The sequence below is a fragment of the Heloderma suspectum genome, chromosome 2 (genome assembly GCF_057233095.1).
Source record: "Heloderma suspectum isolate Gila_16-S chromosome 2, 16-S_ref, whole genome shotgun sequence".
Classification (NCBI taxonomy): Eukaryota; Metazoa; Chordata; class Lepidosauria; order Squamata; family Helodermatidae; genus Heloderma; species Heloderma suspectum.
The window spans coordinates 287,942,086-287,954,539 of NC_139459.1; the positions used below are offsets into that span (position 1 = coordinate 287,942,086).

Consider the following 12,454-nt stretch of genomic DNA (forward strand, 5'->3'; position numbering starts at 1 on the left):
GAAGAAACAAAGTTCACAGAGACATTCCAGTAATGTAAGTCCTTCTTTTTGGATACTCAGAGGATGGGTAGCTTCTGGAAGCACTGTAAAGCTCTGCCTGGGCAAACTGCTAAGGACCATGATTCAACTACTGCTAAGTTTGAGTATATTTTTAATTTTCTTGCAGATTTTACAGTGTTGCTGTGTTGTTTAGTCGTTAAGTCATGTCCAACTCTTCGTGACCCCATGGGCCATAGCACGCCAGGCCTTCCTGTCCTCCGCTCTCTCCCCAAGTGTGCTCAAGTTCATATTCATTGCATCAGTGATGCTATCTAGCCATCTCACCCTCTGCTGTCCCCTTCTCCTTTTGCCTTCAATCTTTCCCAGCATCAGGGTCTTTTCCAGGGAGTTTTCTCTTCGCATTAGGTGGCCAAAATATTTGAGCTTCATCTTCAGCATCTGTCCTTCCAATGAGCAGTCAGGGTTGATTTCCTTTAGGATGGCCTGATTTGACCTCCTTGCAGTCCAGGGGACTCAAAGAGTCTTATCCAGCACCACAGTTCGAAAGCATCAATTCTTTGGTGCTCAGCCTTCCTTATAGTCCAGCTCTCACAGCCATACATTACTACTGGGAAAACCATAGCTTTGATTATACGAACCTCTGTCGGCAAGGTGATATCTCTGCTTTTTACTATGCTGTCTAGGTGTGCCATAGCTTTCCACCCAAGGAGCAAGCGTCTTTTAATTTCATGGCTACAGTCACCGTCTGCGGTGATCTTGGAGCCCAAGAAAGTAAAATCTGTCACTGCTTCCATTTCTTCCCCTTCCATATGCCAGGAAGTGATGGGGCCAGATGCCATGATCTTCGTTTTTTTACTGTTGAGTTTCAAGCCAGCTTTGCACTCTCCACTTTCACCCTCAACAAGAGGCTCTTTAGATCCTCTTTGCTTTCTGCCATTAGGGTGGTGTGGTCTGCGTATCTGAGGTTGTTGATCATTCTCCCAGCAATCTTAATTCTGACCTGTGATTCATCCAACCCGGTGTTTCTCATGATGTACTCTGCATATAAATTAAATAAGCAGGGCGACAATATACAGCATTTTTGTACTCCTTTCCCAATTTTGAACCAATCGGTTGTTCCATGTCCGGTTCTTACTGTTGCTTCTTGACCCTCGTACAGGTTTCTCAGGAGACAGGTAAAGTGGTCTGGTACTCCCATCACTTTAAGAATTTGCCACAGTTTGTTGTGATCCACACAATCAAAGGCTTTAGCGTAGTCAATGAAGCAGAAATAGACATTTTTCTGGAATTCTCTTGCTTTACTATTCTATAATTCTATGGGCTGGGTCTGCAAGTGACACACTAACTCATGGAACTTGCTTTAAATCATTTGGCTGTTTATATCGGGGTGAGCCATTCCACTTTGCCCATGTAGGCAGGGAGATTTTCTGTGCTAGCACGAACAACCAAAAGTTGGCTGATAAACAGAAAATTACCTCGCCTGTAGTGAGCTGCGGTACAATAATAGTGTGTCAAGTGATAACAATTGGCGTGTGGACTCCTCTTTAAATGGCGTCCAGCTGGCAACTTAAAGTATAGTCTCGGCCTACCATAGTGTGGAATCAACAACTCCCCATACAGTATTCAGACCTTCAATATGACTTCCTTGTTCTGCGCCTACAAAGTTCCCTCTCCAAGGGAACTTTAAATCAAAGGCTTTAGCGTAGTCAATGAAGCAGAAATAGACGTTTTTCTGGCATTCTCTTGCTTTCTCCATGATCCAGCGAATGTTGGCGATTTGATCTCTAGTTCCTCTGCCTCTTCGAAACCCAGCTTGTACTTCCGGTAGTTCTCGGTTCGCATACTGCTGAAGCCTAGCTTGTAGGATTTTGAGCATAACCTTGCTGGCATGTGAAATGAGTGCAATTGTACAGTAGTTTGAACACTTCATTGAAGCATTGCCCTTCTTTTGTTTGAACACTTCAAAGAAGCATTGCCCTTCTTTGGAATTGGAATGTAAACTGACCTTTTCCAGTCTTGTGGCCACTGTTGAGTGTTCCAAATTTGTTGGCATATTGAGTGCAGCACTTTAACAGCATCATCTTTTAGGATTTTAAATAGCTCAGCTGGAATACTGTCATCTCCGCTAGCTTTGTTGTTAATAATGCTTCCTAAGGCCCACTTGACTTCACTCTCGAGGATGTCCGGCTCAAGTTCAGTGACCGCACTATCATGGCTATCAGGGACATTAAGCTCTTTCCTATATTGTTCTTCTGTGTATTCTTGCCACCTCTTCTTAATCTCATCTGCTTCTGGTAGGTTCCTGCCTTCTTTGTCCTTTATAATGCCTGTCTTTGCACAAAACGTTCCTTTGATATCTCCAATTTTCTTGAAGAGATCTCTAGTCTTTCCCATTCTGTTGTTTCTTCTTGTCTCTCTTCTTGTCTCTCCTTGCTATTCTCTGGAACTCTGCATTCAGTTGGATATATCTTCCCCTTTCTCCCTTGCTTTTCGCTTCCCTTCTTTCCTCAGCTACTTGTAAAGCCTCCTCAAACAGCCACTTTGCTTTCTTGCATTTCTTTTTCTTTGGGATGGATTGAGTTGCTGCCTCCTGAACAATGTTATGGACCTCTGTCCATAATTCCTCAGGCACTCTGTCTATCAGGTCAAATCCCTTAAATCTATTCCTCACCTCCACTGTATATTCATAAGGGATATGATTTAGGTCATACCGGAATGGTTTAGTGGTTTTCCCTACGTTCTTCAATTTAAGCCAAAATTTTGCAACAAGAAGCTCATGATCTGAGCCACAGTCAGCTCCAGGTCTTGTTCTGACTGACTGTATAGAGCTTCTCCCTCTTTGGCTGCAAAGGACATAATCAATCTGATTTCGATATTGACCATCTGGGGGTGTCCATGTGTAGGGTCGCCTCTTGTGCTGTTGGAAAAGAGTGTTTGCCATGATCAGCGTGTTCTCTTGGCAAACTCTATTAGCCTTTGTCCTGCTTCATTTTGTACACCAGGCCATGCTTGTCTGTTATCCTGGTGATTTCTTGACTTCCTACTTTAGCATTCCAATCCCCTATGATGAAGAGGACATCTTTTTTTGGTGCTAGTTCTAGAAGGTGTTGTAGGTCTTCATAGAGCCGATCAACTTCAGCTTCTTCGGCCTCAGTGGTTGGGGCATAGACTTGAATTACTATGATGTTGAATGGTTTGCCTTGAATTCGTACTGAGATCATTCTATCGTTTTTGAGATTGTACCCCAGTACTGTTTTTCCCACCCTTTTGTTGACTATGAGCGCTACTCCATTTCTTCTAAGGGATTCTTGCCCACAGTAGTAGATATGATGGTCGCCTGAATTAAATTCGCCCATGCTTGTCCATTTTAGTTCGCTGCTTCCCAAGATGTCGATGTTCAATCTTGCCATCTCATGTTTGACCACCTCCAGCTTACCTTGATTCATTTATCTTACATTCCAGGTTCCTAACCACTATTGTTCTTTACAGCATCGGATTTTCTTTTCACCACCAGATACATCCACAGCTGAGTGTCCTTTCGGCTTTGGCCCAACCGCTTCATTCTTTCTGGCGCTACTTGGAAATACCCTCTGCTCTTCCCCAGTAGTATATTGGACACCTTCTGACCTGAGGGGCTCATCTTCTGGCATCATATCTTTTAGCCTTGTGATAACGTTCCATGGGGTTTTCTTGGCAAGAATACTGGAGTGGGTTGCCATTTCCTTCTCCAGTGGACCACATTTTGTCAGAACTCTCTGCCATGACCTGTCTGTCTTGAGTGACCCTGCACGGCATAGCTTATGGCTTCATTGAGTTACGCAAGCCCCTTCGCCACAACAAGGCAGTGATCCATGAAGGGGTGAGATAAAAGTACAGCTTAGGAAATAGTTTAGAAAAAAAAAAAAGAGAGAGAGCTCAGAAGATAGACTGTCCTGGGCAAGGCAGGGAAGAAACCAGACACACACACACACACACACGGACCCAGACTACCTCCCAAAGATCATTGATCATGTGACGCCTGCCTTCCTGGATGGAGAGAGGGGCATAAACCATAGCTTGGACACCTCCCTCACACCACCTAGAGAATCACTGTTACTTTAAAGTTATTTTAGATCAAAAGGAAAAAACAGAAGCCCCTGTCATGCATTAAGGACCACTTTCACAAATCTATACATAACAGTTAATCAGCAGTTTTAAAATGTTACTAATCCACCTTATTTGATTAGTATAATGGTTCCCTCAGCTGCCACCACCATATATGTGCACTCCAAGTATAACTATTTTTATACTGAACACACTGAATATCCAGAAGATGTTCATTTATACCAACATTTACAAAGAAGGGGACGATCAGCATGACAATAGCCAGCTCCAGCTGAGGATTTTCTATAGGATTCAACAAAGCTACCTGTGAAGAGAAAAAGTAGCACATTAATCTCATGGAGTTATATACAACTGAATTCTGTAGATATCGTTTGCATTATACATAATATTGGGTTAAAAGGTTGTAGAACTGGGAAGAATTATTGAGACAGAAAAGTGCTTTAAGTTTTTATTATATTAAAAACTGATGTTAGGCTTGTTTAAGTGGCAAGGTGAGGGTAGAATATATCTAAAGGCATATACTCTTAATTAACTAGGGATTTTAAAAATAGACTGAACCTCAAATATATCCTGGCATCTTCTTTGTTTAACCCCACAATGGTTTAATAGTGCTGTTTGTCAGTAACAAATTGATTTGAAAATTACATTACTGATTTGCAAAGCTCTGAATAGTGTCACCTCAGTTATCAGACACTTCTGCTCTGAGAACTTCAACACAGGAGGAATAACAGCACTGTTGGCCTTGCAACTTTCCTGTAAGCTTCATGCAAGCTCAGTAAGTATTACACTGAAAAGGGAGCAGAGTTAGAAATGAGGGGAATTGTAAGTGCGTGCAGAACACACATGGCATGACTCAGGTGTTCAGCACTGAAATATTTCATTGTTGGGCACTGCTATGATCGGACTCTACTCCTATTTGGGAACTCACTGCCACCATCCCTATGTTGGCAGGTATTTCAGTGTGGAGTGTTCCCTTCCATATTTGAGTGTGGAGTGTTCCTCCTGTCCCATCTTAACAGAGCACAACCACTATCAACCTAGAAATTATTCATAAGTATGTGCTGCTAAGATACACTTGAACACATGGAATTATGTCAGGGTGTCAGTGCTAAAGAATTTTAAAAGACCAAAATAATTTCTTGCCAATTTCATGCATCTTCCAGGCTTATAATGAGAGTAATAAACCACAGCTGTTTCTGGCAATTTTGAAGGACTACAGGGAAACTTTGGAATAAGGAGATTGTAAGTTTCCTTACGTCAACATTTTATACTTATTTGGGACTTGTGCACAAAAAAAAAAAATAAAAAATTGTACAGGAAATATCCAGTGCCATAGTTGTTTGATACTCATAGTAAAGATATTGTGTTAATTCTAATAGAGCTCACGGATCAAAAGTAAACACCACACTCTGGGTCAGTTCGCATAACACAAAAGCCCATCATGGGTTATTTAACCCCTGATGAGCCATAGCGTGTGCCAGCTGCCATTTTGAATCTGCAACCCCCAGTTGGGGGGTTGCTGTGTCATCCAAACCCAGCCACTGAGAGTTATGTGAGGGTTAAACAACAAGCCGAGGGTTATGCAAGGCCCAAAGGCCAGGTTTGCATGACATGACAACCCGACTGGGGATTGCATATTCAAATTGCACTCGGCATGCCCTGTGGTTCACTGTGGCTTAAATAACCCACAGTGAGCCCAGCATGTCATGCAAACCAGGTCTGTAAGTCCCAAGTAAGCTTTGCATTGCAGCATTTTATGTCCTTGTTTATCAGAAACAGGAAAAATGGCTATTAACATTATATATTATTATATATTATGACTTCATATGTTAATAAAATAAATATTTAGAGAATTCAGAAGAGTTTTCTAGCTAGCATTAACAATCAATGCAAGTCTTTAAATTGGAGATAACGGACTAAATAGCCTGGGGTAGGCAACTTTTATGAGGCCATGAGCACATTTGGAAATTTGAGAAACTGTCCTGGGCACCACCACAAGATGGATGCATTGCAGATGCAAGCGTCGGCCTGCAGCCATCTGCCATCTTCATTTCCTAAGGATGTCTCTGAGCCCCACATGTGGTCCAGAGGCATCCATGGGAAAAGGAGATGGGAGCAACTAGAGGCTGTCACTCTTCTTGGAAGTGATCCCAGCTGCCAGTAAGAAAAGTTGTTATTTAAAAAATAATAAAATTAAAAGTAGGGGTTGTAGAGCACCTCTGTGGGTGCCAAGAAAGATGTCCCAGTCCGCACTGGTGCCCCCAGAAGCCAAATTGCCTACCCTTGTTTTAGATGATCACAAACTTGAGTGAAATCTACACAGCAATAAATAACATTGACTTCAAATCTTTAAAATTACCAACAAATGCCAATATTCAAATTTTGATATTTAATGTAACATATACAGAGTAAATTGCAGATGAAACATCTACTTAGTGTGGCAGAAGGAAGGTGCCTGAACAGTAAGATCAGTCATACTTACTGCAGCAATAAGATACCTCATTGTAAACTGTAACAACACTTAGCCACTATGAATATTTTCATCAGGTTGTTTGCCAACACACTGAACTAGTCCCACTAAGGTACAGCGATGGAAGCTATCCGGCATACCACCGAGTTATTTTAAAAAAATAATCAAGACTCAAACCTCTTTCCACTGAGGTATCTGGAGAACTATGATAATGATAGTTTTCTCAAATATCATGATCACTATGTACAACGCACACTGGCCTACCCAAGCACTGCACTGGAGTGGGTCACCTACAAAAGAATACACAGATGGTTAGCACAGATATCTGGCAAGCAAAGACTACATTTAAGTGAATCACAAAACATTACTTTGCATATCAAAGTAGAATGTTTATTATCTTAAGGCACTGCTAATTCTGTCAGTTCAATCTATTTAAAGCAAAATCGCTGGATTCTTGGTTATCCGTTATTTAGAGGGAAATGTTCTCTTTTGTAGGTTATAAGATTTGGGTTGTAAGATTTCAGAAACTGAAACTAAAACAAAAGTAGAAGCACTAATTTCCCATGTGCAATGTCTTTGAGAGCTCCAACACACACACACACACACACACACACACGTGTGTGTGTCTGCATATCTATCTGTCTATCAAACTTAGAAAGTAAGACTGAACTTGAACAAAAATTACCATCTTGATTTTCAGAGTACAACACTATTGTGTCTTGTGTGGCAAATTATTTTACCTTCTAATCAGGCTTAAATGTATTACTCTTTCTCTTTAGATTGTGCAAACTCTCTCTTTCATCTCTAGACTGAGCAAACTAAAACGAAGATTAGACCAAATTAATTAGGAACATGATTGTTACAGCAAAGACTTTTAGGATGTAACAAAATATCACAAATTTCAGTAGTGCTTCAAACATCTAATTTCATTCATTGGTAGAGACTGTGCACATTGTCTAATTCATGGTACAACACGTGCCTGTCCAGCCTGATCTTTAAATCCTCCATCAGATCATTATGGGTGCTGCCCTTTCCTTCAAAGTTATTATCAAAAATACTGAAAGGTGCTGGATACATTACTAAGTTTTGCAAAATGTCACTGGATACCTTGGCCCTATGTAGTGCCTATGCAAACAATGAAGCATTACATTTGTATCTGCCCTTCTTCTTTGGAGGTCAGAGTAGGGGTTCCTAGGTATGACTTCAAAAGAGGAAACTTCTTTTTAAAAATGAGGAAGTTGAAAGGGAATGTCAAGTGGGTCAAATCTCTGAAGAATGCTTGGGGGTCACTGAAAACCATAATAATAGAAGCTCAGGTAAAATGTATTCCTCAGGTTAGGAGAAGTACCACCAAGTGTGGTTAATGAGTCAAGGAAGCTGTTAGAGCCTTGCACAGGTTTTGCACAAAGGAAGTGTTGCACAAGTTTTGACAGAAGGAATGCAGACAAGGCGTTCAAAAAAAGAATTTGAGAAGTATATCAGTAAAAACAGTAAGACCAAAACTAAAACATTCTTTAAAATTTAAGGAATTATTGTTGGTATTAATGTTTTTAGTGATATACTCCTCAAATTCATTTTTTTTTTTTTTTGCGCTCCTTGTTGGGTGGTATCCAGCGGGGCTGCTCCACCTCCACTGGTTCCATTGCAGTCATGGGATCTACCACTTGTGCAACGGCCCTTTGATGCTTCTAAAATTAACCGCAGAATGCAGCAGCTTGGCTGTTGTCAGGAGCTGCCCCTTTTCAGCACGTAACTCCTCTGCTGAGGGAATTGCACTGGCTGCCTATTCGCTACCGGACCAGGTTTAAGGTTTTAGTACCAGCATACAAAGCTCTAAACAACTTGGGACCAGAATGTCTGAGAGAGCCTCCTTCTTTACCAACCCGCCCAGTCACTGAGGTCATTGGAGGGCTTGCTTCTGGTGGTTCCACATGGACCTATGGCCCAGGTGGAGTCCACCAGGAAAAGAGCCTTCAGTGTGGTGGCCCCCTTCCTGTGGAACTCCCTGCCTTTGGAGGTCAGGCAGGCGCCAATGTTGTGCTGCTTTCGGGGCCTCCTGAAAACACTGTTATTTCAAGAGGCCTTCCCTGAGTGACCAGCCGCGGTTTATTAAGATCAGAATCTGTTCTTTTAAAATGTTTTAATTGTTTTAATTATGGGGTTTTATTATTTTATCTTGTTCACCGCTCTGAAATCTTTGATGTGGAGCAGCATATAAATATTCAAAATACATAAATGAAATAAAATGTAATGTTTCCATCACTGAAATTGAAAAATAGCCTGCTGCGCCTGCATTCTGGCACTATCTCCTCTAAGTCTGGCAGGCATGGGAGACAATCTAATGCAACTGCCATTTTCTTTTAAAAGAGTCAAGAGTTTACATTCACAGACATCTGTTTTAATTCTTTTAATTATGAGGTTTTATTCTTTTAACTTGCTGTTCACCACTCTGAAATCTCTGATGTGGGGCGGTATATACGTACTGTAAATAAATAAACCCCAGAAATGAGGAGAAACACTCATTTCTGGATAGGGACAGGTCAGTGGAGCTCCTTTCTGCAAGTTCACTGACCTCCTCATTTCCAGTTATTTTTCAGAAGTGCCAAAGAAGCTGCGTATCTAACTCATGACAATTTTAACAAGTCCACATTTCTCAAGCTGTCTTACAGCAGGGGTTCCCAAATTTTGGGTTGGTGATCACATTTGAGAGATAGATAAATTTATTACCATCACTGATCAGCATCTTACATGTACGTGTACAATATTTACACACAACGTAAGTAATTATACAGAAACTAAAAAACCCCCTAACATGACCCCAGAGTATCAGCCTGATGGAATAGTACTATTTTACTAAAAGTTTGCAGCAAGTACTAACAGCTGCACAAAACCTGGCCCCTTTATTTGTAATCTGGGAACCATGATCAGAAAGAAGAACAGAAAGATAAAATGCATTTGATCTACCTGACATTTTTTGTAAAATAGATGTAATAAAAGCACAGCTAATTGCTCGATAAAAAGAAAAAAATAATAAAACATGCCAACAGTTTCTACTTCCCCTCCATCACAAGAGCATACATGTTCATGGTATGGGACCTTTCGATATCTTCCCTCAAAAAACATAGATTGTAAAACATTAAATTGAGCCAATGTAAAGGCTTTTCCAAATTTGGAGATTGATAAATTAATCAGAATAGCTTATTCCCAGAGAAGTGATATTTTGTGATCACATTCGGATTTTTGACAGAGTCCCATGGCACTCTCACAAAAATGGCTGCCATGGTGGATATAACTGGTCATAAAACACCCATTTCCCAGAAGGCAAACTGGTGAGACTAAAATAAAATAACTTGCCCAAGAACCGAAGTACAAGGGAAAGGCGGGGTCTTCGCTCCAAAACACAAAACCACTATTTTGAACACCCAGTTTTCTACTCCAACTCCCATTTCTCAGAAAGCTAACTAATGAGCCCCAGAGAAAAGTAACTTGGCCAAGAAACAGAGTACAAGGCAAAGCTGGGGTCTGAGCCAAATGCCAAATTTGCCCCCTCAAAGCACAACCAAATACCCATTTCCCAGAAGGCAAACTGGTGTTTGTTCAAAGAAACACACCCGGGGCAAAACATTCACCCACACCCAAAATATTGAAAAACCAACACAGGCAAAACACACACACACAACACACAAATCCCAGGCAAAACATACCCACCCAAACAGAAAGACAAAATGCACAAAGAGGACAGGTATGAAGGGCAGGGGGCCTGGCGGACAGCAAGAGAGGTGTCCATACTGGAGATCCTAGTTTTGTTGTTCAGTCGTTCAGTCGTGTCCGACTCTTCATGACCCCATGGACCATAGCACGCCAGGCCTTCCTGCCCTCTGCTCTCTCCCAGAGTGTGCTCAAATTCATATTCATTGCATCGGTGACGCTATCTAGCCATCTCATCCTCTGCCGTCCCCTTCTCCTTTTGCCTTCAATCTTTCCCAGCATTAGGGTCTTTTCCAGGGAGTTTTTTCTTTGCATTAGGTGGCCAAAATATTTGAGCTTCAGCTTCAGTATCTGTCCTTCCAATGAACAGTCAGGGTTGATTGATGCAAGTGATGGAGGATAAGGCCAAATGCCTTGCTGAAGCCCTTTATTAGCACTTTTACCAAAATAAGCAAACTAGACTGAAGTGATTGTGGTTTTAAGCTTTCATATTTTGTATTGTTTTATGCTGCACTCTGTGGTTTTAATTTTTGTGAACTTCCCAGAGAGCTTCGGCTATTAGGCAGTATAGAAATGGAATGAATGAATGAATAATAATCGATCTCAATTATTCCACGTTGACTGCTATTATCAGTTTTGTTCTGAATACTCATAAGTTGTTGTATTATTATTTGCTTGAATATCTTCCCAAGTACATAAGACAAGCTAAGAGGCTTATAATTCCCTCTACGATGCACACTGTATTTGCACTTCCCTAGTCTTCTAGAGGATCCTAATATCTCAAATATATTCACTATACTAATTAAATGACCATTATGTTTTTAGTACTATTTTAAATTATTTCATTGAAGCCATTGTAGGATTCTTTGGCGTTCTTAATCATAAACAAATTAAATGACAAATTCTTCTGGAGAAAGAACTGGATTGTCTAAAATACAACAGTACAAATGTATGTTAAAAAAATAGCTTGACAGTTCTTGGTCACAAACACACACACATACACACACACACACACAATGGAACATGGATTGAAGTACTAGCAACAAGATGAATTTTTAAAACCTTGCAAACACAGTTCGATTTGCTATATGGTTTTGAACATGCAGTGTCAACACATCTAGAATCCAGCTATTTTTTATATTTCACCCTCTACCTTCAAGTCAGTTTTATGATAACTTCAAATACAGACTAACAGCTGAGCTTGAGAACTGTGCAATGGAAACTCAAATACCTTTAAACAGCTGTAATGTGGAATGGACCCTGGCCATTTCCTTTTCTGGCGAGGCTTTGAAAGACATACACCAGATCTTTTACTAGCTGGCCTTGTTGTTTATATTTTTTTATGTTTGTATATAACACTTGAGCACTCAACACTCTGAAGTCTGGATATCTCTTATAAAAGTGACTTAACAACAACCTACATTTCAATTAAATGTATACATCTGTCTAGAGATTTGGGATAAGAATTAATTACAAGGCATTAAAAAACATTTCAGCAATAAAAGTTCTAGCCTCTCTTTTCCTATGCAGATTTTGAATTGGTATATTAGGGCCATCTCTCTTCCATTTAGTATGGAGTTTGAAATATGCACACAGCTTTTACAGGCTTGCCAAGATACAACAGACTTATGGATGTTTTGTGTATCTTAAAGGTTATGAAATTTTGTTTGACAGCAAAATTTAAACTTCTACAATAGATTTTTTAAAAACAGGGGCACTCTCAATTCCCCCCTAAATGAATTCTGACTCCAAGCCCTTATTCTATTACTGCCCCCTATGGAGAGTGTCAATGAATATGAACTTGAGCATGCTCCGGGAGAGAGTGGAGGACAGGAAGGCCTGTCGTGCTATGGTCCATGGGGTCACGAAGAGTCAGACATGACTTAACTACTGAACAACAACAACAAATGGAGAGCATCATCTCTGTGGTAACGCCAGGGCTCTGGAGCACTCTCTCCTGATCAGGTTCCATCAGGCACTCCTTGTCTTTGTTTGTCAGAAAACATGAGCACTCTTGCTTTGGTGGGCTTTCCATGTATTACTTGTACCTGGTGCACATTTTAATGCTAATGTGTTTCATATTTTATAACTCTGCGTTTGGTTATTCTGATCGTTGTATTGCATTTTACGTTTCCAACTGTTTTGTTTTATGCCTCTGCTATAAGCGTCTCT

At 40.6% G+C, this 12,454-nt stretch overlaps 1 protein-coding gene across 2 annotated transcripts in view; it reads right to left on the bottom strand.

The window, feature by feature from the left end:
- Positions 1 to 12,454, bottom strand: part of STIMATE (STIM activating enhancer) — a 67,539-nt gene that overhangs the window by 7,732 nt on the left and 47,353 nt on the right. Inside the window, exons 5-6 of one of the 2 annotated variants that reach the window (XM_084839784.1) lie at positions 6,752 to 6,864; positions 4,331 to 4,408 (exon numbers count right to left, since the gene is read on the bottom strand). In XM_084839784.1, coding sequence (XP_084695910.1) covers positions 4,331 to 4,408; positions 6,752 to 6,864 — 191 coding nt within the window. The remainder of the gene's footprint in view (positions 1 to 4,330; positions 4,409 to 6,751; positions 6,865 to 12,454) is intronic. The other variant, XM_084839785.1, reaches the window with a different exon arrangement.